This window comes from Hemibagrus wyckioides, linkage group LG09 (assembly GCF_019097595.1).
Source record: "Hemibagrus wyckioides isolate EC202008001 linkage group LG09, SWU_Hwy_1.0, whole genome shotgun sequence".
In the NCBI taxonomy this organism is placed as follows: domain Eukaryota; kingdom Metazoa; phylum Chordata; class Actinopteri; order Siluriformes; family Bagridae; genus Hemibagrus; species Hemibagrus wyckioides.
In genome coordinates, this window is record NC_080718.1 from 18,810,535 (window position 1) to 18,831,344 (window position 20,810).

The 20,810-nt window shown below is 37.3% G+C and overlaps 1 protein-coding gene across 2 annotated transcripts in view; it reads left to right on the forward strand.

Annotated features, from left to right (window-relative positions):
* Nucleotides 1-351: 351 nt before the first annotated feature.
* The window catches only part of LOC131359756 (1-phosphatidylinositol 4,5-bisphosphate phosphodiesterase beta-1), a 44,497-nt gene continuing 24,038 nt past the window's right edge, over nt 352-20,810 (forward strand). Inside the window, exons 1-9 of one of the 2 annotated variants that reach the window (XR_009205811.1) lie at nt 352-750; nt 3,022-3,099; nt 7,982-8,050; nt 17,068-17,208; nt 17,426-17,505; nt 17,847-17,900; nt 17,994-18,069; nt 20,011-20,111; nt 20,248-20,414. Coding sequence is in view for 1 of the 2 variants with exons in the window: in XM_058399841.1 (XP_058255824.1) it covers nt 652-750; nt 3,022-3,099; nt 7,982-8,050; nt 17,068-17,208; nt 17,426-17,505; nt 17,847-17,900; nt 17,994-18,069; nt 20,011-20,111; nt 20,248-20,414 (865 nt within the window). In the remaining variant the exon portion in view is untranslated. The remainder of the gene's footprint in view (nt 751-3,021; nt 3,100-7,981; nt 8,051-17,067; nt 17,209-17,425; nt 17,506-17,846; nt 17,901-17,993; nt 18,070-20,010; nt 20,112-20,247; nt 20,415-20,810) is intronic. The other variant, XM_058399841.1, reaches the window with a different exon arrangement.

Sequence of the window (20,810 nt, forward strand, 5' to 3'; positions counted from 1 at the left end):
AAACCTCTAATTTGTTGCAACAGAAGCTTGTAAAGAGTCGACTCAGATACTAAAAGCACTGGATCAGTATCTGTCTATAATTACACCTCTGATATAGAAATTAATAAGTGGGATCAGTGCAACCTTATGGCACACGCGTCTAGGGGTAATGGATGAGATATATAAGAATAATAAGCATGTTGATGTGTGTTATTTATTGGCTCCCCCCTGCACAGGTTGCGGGCTTTCCTCACCTTGCCTTTGTCCAAACGCACTAGGAGGCGCTGAATCCCAGCGAGCAAAGTGTTCAAGCGCTGAAGTGCCGCAAATGAGTCAATGTGCGGAGGCCACTCATGCTGCCAGCCCCCCCTTCCCATTTACTCGCCATCATTCAGGAGCGCTCTTCTTTTGCTGCTCATTTTTACCTCTCGCATCTCCGCGGTCTGTTGGAATTCCCAGCAAGATCATTCACAGAATTTAAAGACAACATTAGAAAACAAATATATATATATTATATATTCAATTATGTTCGCGCGCACGTAGAGGTCCTCATCTTCAGTCATTTTTCGCACAGCCCTGTCAGGGCTCTGGAAGAAGACAGAAGATCTCGCGCTCTCTCTCTCTCCTTTTCCTCTTTGTTTTTCTCTTCTTGGAGGTAAATGTGCATGCTGAATGGCCGGAGCACAGCCCGGGGTTCACGCGCTACAGCTCAAGCCGGTGTGCGTACCGGAGAGTCTGAAGAAAGGCAGCAGGTTTATGAAATGGGACGAGGTAAGTCATGGACAACGGCGTGTGCTGTCAGTCTTTGCGATTTCCTCCAGTGATTTACATTTTTAAAGAATCAGATTTCGAATCGAATTTGCATCCTTATTTGCCCTCACCTTAAAAAAAAAAATATCCATGGAAAATGATTACTGTTTAAACATCAATAAGATAGCTTAGGCACAAACTCACATCCGTTTAGCAGCGAGCTCGCGCCACCTCAGCGTATTCTGAACGCATGCAGAAACCTGAACGTTCATAAACAGGTTGATGTACTTAAACCATCAGTGTATTTGTGCTTTTTTGCCACCCAAATGCTCCACTGCTCTCGGTGGTTATTTATGCATTGTGTCTAATTACTTTTTACAATGTGCCCTATTCACAAAAAGCTGGAGGAATGAGGCGGAAATTTGCTTTTATTTGCATCTCGGAAATATCTGGCATATCTGTTAAGATATACTGTGTTATTGACTGGGAGTCTCGCGCAGGCTGCTGTCGGTTGAGTAATTATTGGAGTGTAATGCAGTCCCTCAGTGCTGCACTGTTAATGATGGAGAAGCGGTGAGGATGAGGATGCTGATCTGCTCACCTGTTGGCTCTTTAAACAGACACGAAAACTCCACTGCTTAACTCCAGAGCTGCACTGAAAGAAGCTCACGTGTATCCTCAAACAATTTTACATAGATTATAGTAGTAGGTACCACCATGTCCTACTGACCGATTCCTATAAATAACACAATAGAGTACTTGTGATAGACTACTTCAAAAGAATGTACACAATAGAGTACTTGTCTAGCTGATATTGGCGTACACAATAGTATAGAGTATAGAGCACCAGGTATATGATGCAACAATTCATCTTCATATTAGGCCTGAGGCTTGTTTCATATATTTTACCAACTGATGCTCTGAACAATATTGTGAATGGATGAAAAATTGACTGATATAATCATGCATGGAAACATAAGGCATGACTTAAAATATATTAGTATCATCATGCTGTCTGGGTTTTGCATAAGCTTAGAGAGATTTGGCTCAATTTCTAAGAGGATGTCAGAAATCGTTCAATCCTCAGAGCCGGAGCCAATCCCATAATATCCATATTGTACCAAAGAAAAAGTAGGAAAAGTGGTACTGCATCCCTAACATCCACTTGATGTTATCCATAATTTATGAGAACACACTATCTAAAAGAAACACACACACACACATACACTGTTTCAGAATGTGCTCAAATACAACAGTGTCCATAAATCTATGAAATAAAAAGCCTCATTTCTAACACTGAAGTGAATAATCCAACACTTCCTAAGGGCAATGTTCATTTTTTCTACAAAGAGCACCTTCACAAAGTGGTGACTACATGTTATGCAGATGGTGCAACCCATTCATGCATGCTCGTATCTTTCTGTGATCAACAAGAGGAGGCAGGCTCTTATATGGTGAGCTGCACAACGTCAAATGCTGTTCAAGCCTATTCATCACTACACCCGCAAAATCTTACAAGCTGCCAGAAGGGAGACAATAAATAAAGGTTTGTGGTATGCTCACGCAGAAAATGTAGGCAGTTCAAAGCTTGGGCTACACATAAAACTGAAAATATTGGTCTGTTGCTATGGCAACTTTCATGCTTTTAATCCTCCTCTTCTTGGCTCTCTTACTTTAGCTAAGATGCGCTCTGCCACCCAACTTAGATGTGCTTGTGCATGTGGGCAAATCCTCCAAAGGTCTAAAATAACACAATTAGAGAGCTGTAAAGGATACACTGTGCCGCAGTCGACGTTTGGCACCGAATAAAGGGAGAAAGTGTCCCTTTCCCTCTTGAGATAGACAGACATTTGCTTCATAGCTGCCATTTAGTTGTGTTTGAGTGATAAGCTATATGTAAGGTTAAAATAACATTGCAGTCTCCAGTCATTGTGGAGGAGGTAAGCTCTATGCAGGGAGCCAGGATTTTGGAACTTGCACCAATGGAAGTTATTAAAAATTAACATGAATATGTAGAACACTTATGCAAGGTCTGAGTCAAACTTCAGATTTTCATGCAGCCCAAGTCTCAGAGACCACACAGTGTATTAAATCACATTCTAATGATGCTATTCCATGGTGATTTTTAAGATGATTAATAACTGGCAGTATTACAGCTTATGGTTGTTTTTTTGTTGTTGTTGTTGTAATAGTATTTTAATCTACATACACATTTACATTTATACAAGTAGCCATGAAGTGTACATGAAAAACATGACTATTTCAAATGAATGTTTGTTTTGTTCTGTTAAGGATTCGTCTACAGTGACCCCAGTGACCTTACGTGTGGATCCACAAGGCTATTTTCTGTACTGGACTGATCAGAATAAGGTAAGATTTCTTTTTTTTCTAGCTCATATTTTTTAAATCAGCACTCATTCATGCGTAAAATATGTATCTCTCATTAGTGGGCAAATGTTCAGATCCAGTATATGATGATTCAGTACACAGTATTCACCATATGATGAATCAGTATATAATGATCTGGTGTATAGTATGATGATTTAGTTTACAGAATAATGATTCATTTTATAATATAATGATTCAGTATAAAGTATAATGATTCAGTATATGATGATTCAATATATGATCCATGTTATTGCTTCAGTTTGCAGTGATATTGAACCCTTTTATTTTGGATGTCACGGTGAGAGCATACATGTGGGAATGTGACATGTTTTCTAATAACAATATGGCAGTCTAATTTTAACTAGAATATGGTGTCACACAGATATAAGGTTGAAAACTTGCCTGAAGGGAGAAAGTGTCCATAGTCCAGATGGATGGCTTACCACCAGATAGCCTGAGAGTTCCCTATTGAGGGCCTCATTTCAAATAATCAGTGTCACAGGAAAAGTAGAGAAATTGAATCAGACAGCTTACTTTTTTTGAAATTCTTATTAAAAGAACTATTTATAAAACCCAGGGGTTAGTGAATGAAAACATTTGAATATTATTAATGATTTTGATGGAGTGCAGTGGGAATTAATTTTTGATGTGTTGATACTTGGATTGTCATAATTAGTTTCTGTACAGGTGTTCCTAAAATTAGCTATTTGGACTGCTGTCTTGTGGAATATTATTAAACACAGAGGGGTGGTAGGTTGGCAAAATAATTCAGGAGAAGAAACCAGCCAGCCCTGTGTATTCTTAGTGTTTAAAATGATGTCTAATCTGATAACTTTGAAAAACAAAAAAGCCTTTTTGTCACATTTGGACTTTGGAAGTTGAAGGTTTAGAAATATAGTGCAGTGGACAAGAATTGGCACAGGTCAGTGTATTTACCCCAGAGGATGCACACATTTGTGAACAGTGAAGCACTGAAGCACATTCAGAATCAGAGTCAAGTCATGTAGCATGAAAGTGGGAGAGGTTTTGGGTTCTGGAGTTAAGCCAAGCATGGCAAATGTGATTTGCATTCAGTTTCAAGGTATTTGAGTTTTCAAATACTTTGATAAGTTTTTTCTTTCATTTTATTTTTTTGCTTAATCTGTCAGAAAATATGCTTGTTTTTTGTAGGGATATTTTTGGTGTCTTTTGCAATCTCTGAAAGCAGCAGCCTGTGAAAACAACATAGAGAGTGATCTTGCCCTCTATACCTCTACTGCTTGCCCTTTAATATGTATGTTCATTTCTTATGAGATATCAAATACCTTTATACATTTTATCCTTTTTCCTATAGTACTAAATGATCTTGCTAGAAATCTAGAAAACATAAAGTCTTGATAGGGACAAAGAAGAACTCTTAATACATTAGATACTGTTCAAAATGTCTAATGTGAATTTTATGTGAAGTTGCCTGGCTGATTCAGTGAATGGATGTGTCCTAATGATATTACATTTGCAAATTTGTATGCATGCAGGGTGAAACTTAAAGTACTTTTTAAAGTGTCCTTCACATGGGGAAGGTCACGTAAATCATTAGAATTAGAATGGCAACCACATTTGGAGTGTTTGCTAATTTTCTGTTAACAACCTCTGTTACTTTCAACCCTGTTACTGATTTAAGGGTGAAATGCAGCCACTGCCAGCAAAGAAAGCTTGTTTGAAAATAAAGAGCTAGTTGCCTGAGATCGCTGAAGACATTTCTGAATATTTAAAAAGGCATGCTTTCTTAGATTTAGATTTAATCTAAAAAAATATCTAGTTTTTCGTCAGTCATAGAATCACCATCTTAGATCATGTTATATACAAAATACATTTCAAAACATTTAATCCATCACTACCATACAATAAAAACTCATGCATGTAATTTATGAAGCTGAATCACACGATGGTCTGGTGATTAGAATAGCTTCTCATACCTTGCACTCAGCAGTAATTGCTTTCAAAACGATGCAAATAGATTTGCGAGGGGGTCAGGTTTCAGTGCATCATGTAATAAGGTGCTATTGTGCTTCTTTTGAAAGAGCATGTGCAAACATGATAAAAAAAAAAAAAGAAATATAGTGTTTTTTGTTTTTTTTTTTACCTTGCACTGATTTTCAAAGCATGGACTACTGTTTGGAGAGATTTGTTCTGATTCTCTTATCAGGATTCTCCTCTCAGAGCGATAATTAACATGAGACGCCTCCCATGACCCCATGTTTTCATATGTCTAATTAATAAGCAAAAATATTTCATTTGTATCTAGAGAACAGGCTTTATGTCTTCAGAAGGGAGCATTTCTTCTCCTCAGTTTGCCTCAAGGCTACCCACACATGTGTTGTGTTGACCTTAACCGTATTCACCGTACTGTAGGTAAAAATGTGAGTTTTGTAATATAGTAAAGATTGAGGAATGAAAGGATCTGAGGCAGTATCTCTGTAGGTCAGCTTTTTGTGAAAGTAGGAAATTCTAGGAAAGAGAAAATTATTTGAAATAATAATTACATAAATCAAACTGTCCATGAACTACACTCAACAAAAAAATAAACACACGCACACAGAAAACACCTTTTATATTACAAAAACCTTATGTGGTTTTTTTGAGTCATTCAGCCATCAGTCCATATTCATGTGGATTTGAATGAGCTCCAGTGCATCTCTGCAGTACAGATTAATTCATAAAAATTATTTTTGGTCCCTGAAATCCAAGGTGATATATTGCATGATACTTCGCATTTGAATTCAGCATAAATTTGTTGTTGGACCAAACAATCTTTTTCCGGTTTCTGTCTAAGCCAGACATATATACACCACTCTCCCTCAAGCAAAATCGATATGAATTAGTCTATCAGGGAAATGTAAACTACAAGACATTGATAAACTGCACCCAAAACAGTTTGTATAGAATCATTTCAAATTGAATATAATTGATTTGAAGTTTTCCAGAACTGTATGTCTTATCCATCTTTTTGAATTGAGCTGCTGGTATCCAGATGCTAATGAATATGAATGTGCGCACGTTAATGAGATCTAAATGACTATACTCTATGCAATTTCGCTTTTAAGAATAAAGCCAAGCACATGGCGTTCTGGGACGACTGGATTCCCTGAAATGAATGTGCGTGAGATTAATAGTGTAATCCATTCTGCAAATCACAGCTCACGATGACTTATTATACATTTCTGCTGTTGTACAGAATGTGCGAGGAAATCATAACTAGTTGCTAGTGGCAGGAAAATAATAGCGTGCAGTAGTGTTATGCAAACCAAGGGTCTCTTGATCAATACTCGGGTTTCTATTTTTAGAGGACTGCAGGTTGGCTTGTCGCCAGTGAGAGGCACAGCAAACATGACATTCATTTAGTACACAGTAGCAGTGGACTGCTGCAATTGCATCAGTCGCGTGAGTTATTCTCAGCCTAGGAAGTCAGTAGACTGACTGCGCTATCCAACAGACTGCCAGCACACTGAGTCTATCACTCAGCATAAGTGGATCCTAAACAAGGAATACACTGGTCTTGTTAGGTCAAATCATATCGTCTGTGATTACACCTTCCACCTGCTTCTTTCAAGTGTGTCTGTGACCCAAAGTCCCCACCATAGGCTGCCTCCTTGTCCTGTTGCCATGGCACTACTGAAGCTTACAGCTGTGTGTGAATTTGAGTTAATCCAGATGATGATGAAGACAACAACGGAGTACAGGAACATATAAATAAAGGCACATTATTTATCCAGATAAATTTTTGATGCTCTCACCATTAATAATACATAGCTGACATAATAGATTCCTTCAACCAATCATAACTTCATAAATCAGCCCATATGTTGTGATATTTTTTTGTCACGCATTTACTGTCTGATGACTGACGCCTGTTGTTTGGGAAACATTTCCAATGTGAGTTAATCCTAATTAACCTTTCGTCAAAAATGCACATTTCTTTCCATTCCAAATCACAAATACAAAATTATATGTTGAAGTTTTATTTTTTAACTATAATTTATAGGTTGTTGTTTTTTTTTTTATAATAACTTAAAGACCATCTGTATTGTTACTGCTTTGCGTCTAAGTCATTCTGTTTCTATTGTTCTTAAAGTATTATATATGGATTTTATATTGACATCCATTATTACGAGTGACATTTGTTAATCTAACAGTGGTTATGTACCCATCAAGTATATAGTAGTTTGATTTTCTGTTATGAAAATTGAACATTATTGTTCAATGCTGTAAAGATCTTCAGTAAGTGCTTTGCCAGTTAGCCTGCAATGACTTTAACTGTACATGATCTTTTCTTTGTAAATAATTAAGTAATCATACACACACACACACACACACACACAAAGAACTAACAATACCTGTAAAGATCTCACCATTAAACATTACAATGTCACCAGCTCCCACCCCCACCCCCAAATTTCTCTTTTATTATAACTTATTTAACTATTTTTCCCACTTTTTTAATGTATTGACTACACTGCCCATATAGTTCAGTGCTTTCAGCCATTCCCTGAAGATCCAGTCAGACGTAGACTGCACACAGTTTAGCTGAAGTTGTCTGAAGGGATAACTATCACCTCTTTCAAGGCTGTAGGAAACAGCACTCAGTAATTGCATGTTTTCTTCAGGAGCATTTTGGCTTAGAATTGTCAGTTTGCTTTTTCTGAACTGGATCCACACTCACTTGAATTGGGTACTATGTTTTACACACTGTTCTTTTCTGTATCCTTTGTGTTGTTATTTAATTTTATATGAATAGTTATTATTGTTTGGGCTATTATATAATTTAATGCAAAACATATGATGCATGTACAATCAACATATTGCTTGGTGTCTTTATTTATGACAGGAAACCGACCTGTTGGACGTCACCTACATCAAAGATGCAAGAACTGGGAAATGTACTAAAACACCAAAGGTAAGCATCTCTAACCAGCATTATGAGCGATTACATTTATTTTTCAGAATATACTATACTAAATTCTTTTCACTAGGTCTTCAGTACCAACTTGTTAAAAAAGAGGCTTACCTATTCCAGCTGCTGTATGTCCTGCCTGACAATCTAACTATAGATTAATTACGTTTGTGGGTGATAAGAATCACTCAGTGAGGATAATGGGATATGCAGTCTGGGTAAAAGTGCCAGAGGCAAGCATCTGGATCCACATTTAAAAAGCATCTAAAAAATAAAGTAATAACTATGTAAAACACATGATGTGTTTATTGGTCCAGTGCATATACTGTATACAATGATCATATATATATGGTCATTTTATACAGTATATGTATACACACACACACATATACAGCAACTGTCATATATATGTATGTATATATATATATATATATATATATATATATAGAGAGAGAGAGAGAGAGAGAGAGATGTGTGGGTGTGTATATATATGTACATATATAGAAATTTTGAATAAGTGATATATACAGTTGTATATAATACGGGTTCATTTAATCAATATTCCTCCTCATTTGCTGTGTCAGTTTGGCAAACTCATCATCTTAGGGAGATTTCTCAGGGAGAGCTGCAAGATGTCAAGAGAAGAGGCAGCTGAATGTAAGTCAGGAAAATCTACTGTGCCTGGGTCAAAGCTGACTGAATAAATCTTTAAGCTTCACATTCATGTGAATGTGCCTGCAGCTCACTGCGAGCCATCCGCCCAGCCATACGCACCAAGGTCGAAGCTGTTTGAAAAGAAAGAATGAATCACATCAGGTGATTTGAGACGTCTTCTGAGGCGATGTTTCTGAAATAATCAAATGTATTACTCAGCACCTATCAACACCTGACATAGAAAGCATGATTGAGAGATGCTAGTTAGCTAGAGGGAGAATTTTCCATCATTGTCTCCACATATGTTACAGACGATAATGGACACACACAGATGGAGTGAGATACAAAATATTTCACTTTTATGCAATCGATCATCCCAAAAGCAATCTTGGCTACAATGAAAATTGAGTGGTTGCTCTAGGCAGGAGCAATGAGATCCCTATCTCTAATCGCTACTCTTATTCCCGGAGGCGCAGTAAAACCGTAATAGAAAACCATTTGGTTTTAATGCATTATCAGCCCACGATTGCACAGCACAGCTTCATTGCCATTATATAGAGAGGGAACATAAATGCCATTCTATTGTTTCTGATCTTACCTTGTTATGAAAACTGTCATAAAGTTTGAAAATTAAAAAGCCCATTAAACTTGTTGACACTGCTGTAGAAGGATATATAACTTAACCAGAGACAAGAACTAGTCATCTTTAGGAAACATCCATCTTCCTTTATTAATTTTTTTTGCTAATTTGCTTCTCTTTCTAATTTTGAGTGTTATGAAATTTTCATAACAGTGACAATGGCAAGCTCAGCTGAGGGCTATATTGTTGCAGTTTTGTTGAATGAGACAAATTATTGCAAAGATAATAAGACATTTACATCCAAAATATATCACATATACGTGTTAAATTAAGGCTGTGATACAAACCCCATTCTAGGATTAAGTAGTGGGCTGTTTATATGTAGCCATCTGTTGAAAAGCCACTGGCACTTTGTTAGTGCTGCTGCTTTTGGTAATGAACATATGGCTTTCTAGAAACAGTATTCCCAAGTGCCAGGAATGTAAACAAAAATTCTTTCTTAAACTATGTTCTTGTTTTGATGCACACTATAACTTTCCTCAGCAACTTTCTCTCTGGGCTCTAAGGCATCCATACTCAGGCAGGCAAGCTAAGGACTGAATATACAGCCTTGATCTGAGTGGAAGAGACTCCTTTTTAATTCCTGCCCACTTTTTTCTCAAGCAAAAACTGCCTCAAGGAGGATTATCAGCTCAACACCACTGCCATGAAATCAGGCTGCTCCATCTGTTGACACGCTTCTAGAGGAGTTGAGAGCCCAAGAGCTTGTGTGGATGTCAAAGCAGAACAGACCAAGGGTTTAAGACCCCTAGTTTTTTTTATTGTACCTTTTTTTACTTGCTCTTCTTGGCCAAACCTGTGCTTTATATTTGGAATATTCATGCTGTTTGGTACAAATGTACAATTTGTGCACTCACACACAGTTAATCTTTTTGCCATGGAGGGCTGGCAGTCAGTTTACTTTGGTTGAATAGATGTACAATATGAGGAAACACCGACCTCTCATTATTCATTCGTTGCTCTTTGGTAATAGGTTTATCCTGGTCAGGGCTGTGGTGGATCCAGAGCAGGGCACCATGCACACACACACACACACAAACTCTCACACACAAAATCAAATATTAGTGTACCCGATCCATCTACTTCCATAATTCTGGGAGGTAGGATGAAACCAGAAAACCTTAGGAGCCGTATGCAGACACAGGTAGAACATGCTACACTTCACACAGACAAATGGACCTTGAAGCTGTGAGGTGGCAATGCTGTTGGCTGCATCATTATTCCACCCTCATGTCAATATACTGCCACATACTGTATATGTATACATGTCTACACCTAAAAATAAAAGCCTGTTTAAGTTTGAACTCAAGTTGATGCATTTCAAAAAGTTAAACTTAAAGAAATCCATTGCCTTGACTACTTGTGAGTTGAAACAAAGTTCAAGATTGAGTTGAGTTTACTCAGATTTAAGGCAGCAGGTGAACTTTTGTTTCAAAGTTTAACCATTGTGAAATGTCTTACCGTGTATATCAGGCCCTACATTTAAGCAAAAAATAATTCTGTTTGTTGGATCATTTGGATGCTGTGATTCATCAAATCTCCTGCAGACGCACTCAACTCGAGTGTTCGAAATCGGTCAGATGCTAATTATGATTTGTTATGCCTCGTGGACACTAGATGGCTTTCAAAATATTAAAATTACTGTACAACTCACACTACACAGCAATTAACACTCACATTCTGTTTCCATGTCGGTGGACAGTGAGTAGAGAATAACTGTTGATGAGGCTTAGACATTACTTGATCTGTCACCTTGAGGGCTCCCTGACAAAGAGTGAAACTTGCAGCTTGATAGAGCTTGGAGATTTTCAGATTTAACATCAAATAAACATCTGAGCTTTTACTAGAGCTATAGCAGTCTCCTCTCCTGGCTCCACACAGAATGCATCATGGCCTTTGGCATGACTGTTTTTATTTTGGTCATTCTCTGATTTTCCTTACTGACCATTGCTCATCACTGCTTTTATGCTCTGCTTGAAATAACATTAGACATGGGAAGTCCCTAGTTGACATTTATGAGTTCTGACCACAACGGATAAAAAAAAAAATTCCATAACTTGATTTCATATGACATACAGATAGAGAAGTTGTTCAACATAACAAATTGTACTTGAAAAATATCGTTCAATAAGGTAGGAAAAATTTGACATAGAGACTTACTTTAAATTGTGCATTGTTACAGAAAGTAGAATGCAGATTAATTTCATATTTTAGTATAAGCTTCCTATTTTATTTATTATTTGATTTCTCCATAGCTTTTGCATTTTGTTGATTTTTACTATTTATTTTATTCCAAGCTTGTCACACTTAAAATACAGTTGTAGTCTGTGTTGAACAGTGATAAAACACCATACATCGATTTGAAATAGAGTTTTCTTTTTTTTAATTTACTCTTTTTGGCTATTTAGAATGCAGCTTTACCATGTGTTATCCATGTAGCACACGAGATATATCAGTAATACCTTTAAACAGTTTATTTTTGAGTAAATTACTGAGGAATCTGTGCTTGTCTGTAGACTGGAGGAAATCACACCACTAAAATTCACACTTCCTGAAGAGTCTTAAAGGACAAGCCAAGTGATTAGTTGCCAATCTGGGGCAGCGGCTGCAGATATCAATAATCTGTTGGCAACAGGAAGATAGGAGCTGAAATCTTTATGTGCACTTAGCATTAGCGGGCTTATTTATACACTGCAAGCCTCTGAGATATTACTTAAGAGATAGAGCCCTTCAGTTTCATCACCTTACAGCCTCTCAACTGGAGTTCCCCAAGGTTCACTTCTTGGTCCAGTCTAGTTCCCTGAATAAATTACACCAGGCAGGGTGATAGGGATTCTCCTTTATCTCTATATTCCTCTATCCAAGTTTCATAGAAGATTCCAGATTGTCTTTCTGACATCCTTTTTCCCTGGCTGGAGAAGAGACATAATCTAAACTTAAAGCTTGACAGAGGTGGACTATTGCCAAGGTCCTTCCCTTATCATGCAAGCTCTAGTTATTTCTAGACATATTTACTATTTCACTATTTCATGTGACACACTGACTGAGATCACAACATCTGCCATACTGCCTTAAATTCAAAACTCATGTCCTGACATTCCAGGCCTCAAAGAGCTTGGCATACACTATCTACTTACCTTCATTCAGAACTGCACACCCACATCAACTCAGGTCTTGCTTCAGGACTTTTGGCATGGCTGTCTCTGAGATCTGATCATGCTTGTAAAGAGAGATCTTGCTGCTGTCATGGATTGGAGGCAGGTGGATAGAAGCATGAGCATGATATTTTTTAGTTTTCTAAATCTGGCTCCCATGCAGTGCATAAGAAAAGCCCTTCTGTCTGCCCATCTGTAGCCAGGAGTTCAAGAGAAGAAAATTGCTCTCTGGGAGGGACTGCATAATCTCTCTGGTCAATCACAGTGATGATAGTCAATCATGGGTGTCTGTTAGCTCATGTATGTAGAAGAGGGCAGATAACGTTCCTCCAAAAGTGTTGCACTGCCCTGTGATACAGCATGATCAGCAATTCAAAAAGACTTCTTTTACTGGCGTAAAGCATCACAGAGTTCACCGCCATGCTAAGTAGTTGTTGTATGATAGGTAAGAGCTAGCTGGTGGGTGGAAAGACCAAATTAGGGAAAAACCCGCAAGCAGAATTGTGGTGAGAAACTGAGGTTAGGTGGTCAGGTGAACAGAGCAATATAGAAAAAAACACACAATTAAAACAATGAAGAGCAAAAATGGTCAAAACCAGGGAAACAATTGAAACAATGCTCATGAGTTGCACACAAAATATGATTGTGTTACTGAACCGTTTATATAGACACAGATTGGGAGAAAACAGGAAGCAGGAGGTCAGGTGAGTGTGAGTATTGTGATGTTTGGGCTAGATTTGGATCAGGACAAGGGCAGATTTGGATCAGGACAGGAATAGCTTTCAAAAAGTGAGATAACATGCATGCTTTGTAAGCTTTTTGTGAACAGTTGCTTTAGCAATCAGATGAAACCAAGATAATGTGAAGAGAATTCCACAGAAACAGCTGATCTTTATTTGGGGTTAATCAGAATAATTTCATCATGATGATGTTAATGACAGCTGTATGCTAATTACTTTTGAACTGATTGAACGTGAACAATGCCACATCCCCAAAAGGGTGTGGACACATTTTCATTTTTACATAATTTTCCGTAAAATGTTTCTGATTTAATTATTATACGTTCAAGTTTCACATTGATGGTGGAAAAAAATTCCGACATTATTTTTTTTACATCAGAAAAACATGCCATTTTAACAGGGGCATGGAGTTTTTATATCGATTGTACCTTTAGTACAAAGCCTGCGATCCTGGCCAACTCAGAAGCACAGTGGAGCTTCACTTTGCTAGACCGTGGGCTAAACATTTGGCCAAATCCTGTTCTCAGTGGCAGCAGAGTCTTGATGGATTGTTGCCATAGAAACTCTTGTGGAACAGCTCCCCATGTGTGACCAAAGCCATAGGCAAAGGGAGCTAATGAGGTGGGAAGAAAGGGCATCCAACATGGCGAGGAGCTGAGCGAGGACAAGGTGACAATACAAACAACAGCGTTTCACTGCAGACAGGTTGCAGCCCTCCCCACATTCACAGCTGACTCATCGCATCCAAGACGTCCTCCTCCTCAGTGCGCCAAGTATAATGAATATGCATTTTAGGCCATTCTCACTTGGACAGAACTGAGAGAGAGAATGTTTGAGGAGACTCGTCATTACCATACATCTGTTGTGTGTGGGGGTGGTAGTTCAGGTTGGTGGGAGGGGTATTGGAGTATAACACCACTGAATGGAAAAAGTGTTTATTCTTGTAGGTATATGCGCTAATGTGTTAGAAAGTACAACATGGTTATGCTTATTTATATTATAAATAGTCAGATATACATAACTGGAAATAACAGAACATCCTGAAATTGTCATGTAGGGTTTCTTTATTATTTTTTTAAGATAATTCGTTAGTTATTTAATGACCCGCAACTATTATCCATTGCATAGTTGTTGGCATTATTAGTTTTGCACATGCATGTTTACATTCATAAAATTCATAGAGGCTGTAAACATGTGAAGCGTTTTTCAGCCACACAGTATGTTAATCCTGAGCGATCATCTTAAAATGTCAAGAAAATTGGAGTTCTTTACATTTAGAGGCTATCAAACCCTCCTCTCCAAAGCCTTTCATAGCTTCAATGATACCTCATGAAGTCGCTGGTGATGGTTTCCCAAAATTCCCTGGATAGTATTTTTGTTGATTTTATTTTGTTCTAATATGTCTACAATGACAATATATGACTTCTGAACATAGGCATAAGAAACAAGCTCATCAGTTAAGACACAGGAAATCACACAATTAATAAAGTAATAGTGTGTGGAGGACTAATTAATCTGACAGCATAGATAAATATCATTAACCTAACAGCATAGTTCAAGCAGGCATTGAAATAAATTAGAAAACAAATTCAGTTAACATTCCACAGTGCATGGAGAAAGCCCTTCAGAATGTGTGGGCACTACTAATCCTGAAAGATGCAGTATAAAAATAACAAATGTTTATAAAGAACTAGAACTGGGCAGGGAAATCCAAGAAATGAAATCTCTCAAGCCATTTTTTAGCAAAGTGTATTGAATTAAAGTGTAAAATTGGACGGTGTTCCAAGTCCAAATATATCAAAGATGCCAACATGGGCCAGAACAGAGCTATGAGTCATGATGAGTAGGAGCAAACTCCACCGGTATGACCGAAGTGCACTGGTGCCTTGTGTAGCAAATTGAATTGAATTATTTAATGTCATTTTAAATTTTCACTCTGTGATTTTGTAGAGTGCTAAAGCTTCTTCACAATGATGATAGAAGTAAGTAACCATGGAAAGGGTGGATTAAAAATGTACATTTTTTGTGTATTTGAGCTAAATGGCAAAATGCAGGAACATTCCTGTATAAACTTGCAGGTTGTTATAGAAGTAGAATGGTGAGACGTTTTCCATATACATATTCAGTTATCTGTAATGTTTGTGAATTATATTTATATTTGTTTAGTCATTTGTTTTGCTGTGCCTCAGACAGCACAGAGAAAATAACTTTTCAATTGGAAAGTTATTGCATGTCACTGTAATTATTTTGTGATGGCTGATGCAAATACAGCAGGGTCCAACACACCTGTTGACCAGTGAGATGTCATGCTGCAGTGGGAAAAGCTGGGGGAGGGACAAAGTGTAGAGTCAAATACAATTTGAAAGTGATATAAAATTTGATATAATAACCTTGAACACGCTAGAAATAATTTAATGGATTTATTGGGCAGCCTTAATAACAAATCATAATCAGATTACTAAAATATTCAAACAGTGCATTAAACAGTGTATTTATCTTGTGTGGATGTCCAACAAAGCCACAATATGTGCAATAAATACCTCAGTGTCAGACAGCCATCTTTTCACTGGGACACATTGATTGACAGAACCGTTTATCCAGGGTTTAAAGAACAACACTTACATAAACTAGCATATAATTTTGCCCCTAAAAACTGCTAGGGGCAGAGGAAATCATCTAGAGAACATATGCTGCAACGCTATGAGGAACAGACCCATGTTAACACACGCTGTAAATGTGTATGAAGGTGACTGTCGAAGCAGCAGTGTCCCTGTAGAACCTGGAGAATGTGCATGCTGAAACCTAGGGAGCAGCAGACTTCCTGAAGTGGCATGTCTATAACACATGCCCATAAGGAAGAGACGGTCCTCAGTTCGCAGAGTGTTATACCAAAGCAGATGCTAGGCTTCCAGGTGATAATGCCTCTCTTGTCCTTCCTCATTAACAGATGAACTGAGGATCAAGTGGCCATTCGGTCCAAGTAATACTATAGGGAACATACTAGACACAACAGAGAATGCTGTGCTGTTTGAATAGGAAGGAACATTGCAATGTCAACTGATTTGTTTACAGAATTTTTTAATATGACCTTGGGCAGAAATAATGAGTTCTGCAAGTAAACTCTTGTGCTCGTTTGCCCGAATGACCACAAATCCTTACAGCCTTGTTCCAAAATCGTTGGGAGCAGCAAAGGTTGAGCAAGTCAGTATAAATGACCATTGTTTTGGATTGGGATGTTCAATACTCAGGTGTATACTTTTGGCCAATATATACGTTAGCAATCTAAGAACAAAGCAATAATTAAACAAAACCTTATTATATTTTAGTTCTGGGGTTTTTTTTTAAAGTGAAGTTCAATTTTTTTTGCTTTCCATCAAATTGGCTCAGTGAACAGATTGATTTCCTTACAATACCACTTTTAAATTTGTACACAATTTGTCTTCCTTAGAGGATTACCTAAATAGTTGGGTAGCATTGTCTTAGTAGCATAAAAATGTCAGGTGAATGGAAAAGGTCATGATAGATCATTATATTATGTACTGTCCTTAATAACATAGTGTGTATTGAGCATTGCAGTATATAACATGCACAATTATTGGCAATTATTGTCTGTTCCACATGATGTTAAGAGTCCAAAAAATGGGGGTTACACCGTCGCCACTTCAGTGTGTCTGTAATCAGCCTCTACTATGTTGTATAGTGTTTTAATAAATATATCCAGCTCTTATATCTTATATTAAACAGATAATGACCATGTCACGAGTTCATGATGATTGTATTTCATCTGTTTCTAAAAGGAGATAAAGACGACATGCTTTTATCTTTCACCAGGAAGCCAAGCTGCGAGAGTTACTTGATGTTGGGAACCTGGTGGGGAGGATAGAAAACAAGATGCTGACAGTGGTCACAGGGCCAGACATGGTCAACATTACATATCTAAACTTCATGGCTTTCCAAGAGGAAGTGGCAAAGGTATTCTAGTGACTAAGGTCTATTCCAATAACTCCATTTCTCATCAGTAAAGGAAAAATCACTCAAAATTCTCTCTCTCTCTCTCTCTCTCTCTCTCTCTCTCTCTCTCTCTCTCTATCAATCTATCTATATGCATAGCATTTTTAAGGAAGGAGCGTAGTATACATTTTAACTGGTATTGATTGTATTGTATTATTGTCTTTTGTCCTCTGTAAAGGAGTGGGCAGAAGAGCTGTTTAGTCTGGCGTCCAACCTGCTGGCTCAGAACATGAATCGAGAGTCCAGTCTGGAGAAAGCGTAAGCACCCACAGATAGGCTCATGTCGTCTACATTTATCCCTCATGGCTTTGGATGAAACATGACAGTTGCCATGAGCTTTTCACACTTGAGCATTAGCCTTAGGGCACCATCACGCCAAAGTGACTTCACAATATATTTCTGTCAAGGCATCAAAACACATTTATCTGTTAACAAAAGAGGTGTAGATTTTCATTTATAGCAGTTAATAGTATGAACAATGAAAGCACTAATCCCAAAAATGCCCAAATTTAACAAAATAGAATTTTCAGTATGTACTCATTATTAAATAATCATTAGATTTTTTTTCTCTCATTGAATATACTGCTCCATCAAATCAGATACACAAGGCTTAAGCTGCAGCCGAACCAAGAAGGACGTATTCCTGTGAAGAAGTAAGTCACTGGCTGGGTATTTTATGTTCCATATCTCCATATTTTAAGTATAAAAGATAAGTAATGTCTGTTTGTAATTTGTCTTTTGTGCAGCATATTTCGCATGTTTTCGACTGACAGGAAGCGTGTAGAAACGGCACTAGAGAGCTGTAATCTTCCATCAGGCAGGGTAAGCATATGTTTGGCTAATCTTTCCAGGATCCTACTGAGAGAAAGCATGAGTGCACATTCTACCAGGAAGTGATTGCATTGTATTTACCATTAATTGCATAGAAGCATACTGAGGGCATTGATTTCAACCTCTCTGTATTTAAAAGTGTTGGTTGATGCTCATGCCTATTTTTTATAAAATCAAAATGTAAATCCATAATGAAACCCTTCATATTGAAACCGGTACACATTATTATTTAAATTATTTTAATATTGCACAAGCATCTTCTCATCATTTTTATTTTCTCATCACTCTAACAATGCAGAAGTTATATTTATTTTGTTAGTTTTACTGTTGCTTTTGGTAGAATGACTCGGCCTAAAAAATGCTCTACGTATAGTCCAGGATGTTAAAAGGCTACTAGTTATTGGAGCAAAGATTCCCAGTTCTGCCTCTATGATTCACACACTACATGAGCCTTTAATCTCTTTTTTCCTTGATCTCATCATTTTCTTGACCACTAAAACATGAACTGACCTTGAGCTTTTCACTGCCTCCTGGATCCTCTGCCCCATTTGCATATTTTAAATGTTTACTGGTGCAAAATAGACAACATTGAGACAACTCAGACTAATGCTTGCTCTCTGACAACTTTGTTTATTATTAGATTTGTTAAAATGAGCCAATTGATTTAAAGTCAAATTAACTGGATCGTCTGCAGACTTGGAGAGAAAGCACCGATTAATTCAATGGGCTGTGTGATGCTTTTAGTCATTATTTATGTTGGACAGCATGACATTAAAGCAAACAGCTCATCCTCTATTTTCGTGGATGTTTAACTTTTGTGCATCAGTAATTGTTTCGAATGACATTGAAATCCACATCTAAAGGTGATGAGGAGCATTTTCTTCATTCAGGAATTAATATGGGGACATTTCCTCTGTTGCAATACTGTTTTATGTGACTACATCAAAGTCAACAACAAAGTTTGTGCAATGTTTCTGTAACAATTACAGAGGCAGGACACAAGTGCTTGCTTTATATGGGTGGATTAAAAATGTGTTGTAAATGTCCACAGTAGGTTCAGAACATAACTGGGCAAGGGAATAGTAGTAGGAAACATCAATTAATTAAACAAGCACAGGTCAACCCAAAGAGCAACTAGAACATGACAGCAAGGCTTGGCTTACAGTGAGACAATGAAACAACAGGGTATAAATAGAAGAATTAAGTTAAAGGCCAAACACAGAAGAGCCAAGTAACACACTACTGACTTGATAGGAGCGGAGATAATGCTCTCTTCATGTCCTATCATAATTATTGTAAATATGAGTTTCCCACTAGGAAGTTTTCCACATGAACGACCTCTCAAGCCATAATTATCACTCAGAAACTGGGAAATAATTTTGATACCCAATTGTCTGAGAGGAGAATCCTAAACTTTCAACATTTTTACATTTTGTACACCCTGAAAATAGTTCGAGTAACATGACTGAGTAAAATGTGTTATGGTGTCAAAAATAAAAATAAAAGAATGAAAAACGAAACAAGAAATATGTTACATGTTCTTTCTGATAACAAAGCATGTAAACACGACATACTCATAATTACTGCTTCAGAAGTGGGAAGCAGGATACGTCTGAGAGCACAGGAATGATGAAGATTAAAATTAAAACCAAAACACAACTTTTGTTGCCATTGGATTTGAAGCAAAGGAGAATCTGTAGCAGTCATCATACTGATTCCTTAAAGAAATGTGTGCTTCTCTTAAACCTTAGAGGTGGATTTTGATACTATTTGGAAGTTTTCGGACAGGCTGCTGATTGGTAATGTGCATCTAACTAGCTAACAACTCGAAGTGGTTTGAATAGTTGATGAAATTTGCTGCACCTTGGCCTGTAGATCCTGCTCAGGGAAGCTAAATGTGTGACTATTAATTGCTATTCTTTATTCATACAGAACGATTCCATTCCTCTGGAGGACCTAACTCCCGAGATTTACAAATCGTTCATTGGCCATCTTTGTCCCCGTCCTGAAATCAACCAAATCTTTGCAGATCTGTAAGTAACACTGTGTTAAAGTTTGGTGTGATAGTTTTCTGTTATGTATTTCTATTGGGTATTTGAATTGTATGTAAACATTATACAGAAGACCATATTTCTGAAAAGAAATATCTTCCCAATATCTGATTTATAGAGGAGCTAAAGGCAAGAATTATCTAACCATGGAGCAGATGACCGAGTTCATTAACAATAAGCAGCGGGATCCTCGTCTGAATGAAATCCTATACCCTCCACTGAAGACAGAACAAACACAGCTCCTCATGGAGAAATTCGAGCCCAGCCCAGGCATGATACAAAAAGGTCAGTCCTAAAAACTAACGGTCCTCAGCCATCATGTTCTGACTGTCTCAGCTGTCCATTGATTCCTTCAACTGGTTGATATGCTGTCATGTCACATAAGCCTAGACTGTCCAGGGATGACAGCTAGCCATGAGCGATGCTACAAAAGTCAGGCTTTGTAGCAGACTCTGTTATATACAGTGGTGTTTGAAAGTTTGTGAGAGACTTCTGCACATATATATATATATATATATATATATATATATATATATATATATATATGTATATATATATATATATATATATATATATATATATATATATATATATATATATATATATATATATATATATCATCAGATTTTCAGAGACAAATCCTAAAAGTTGACAAAGAAAACCCAATTAAATAAATGAGAC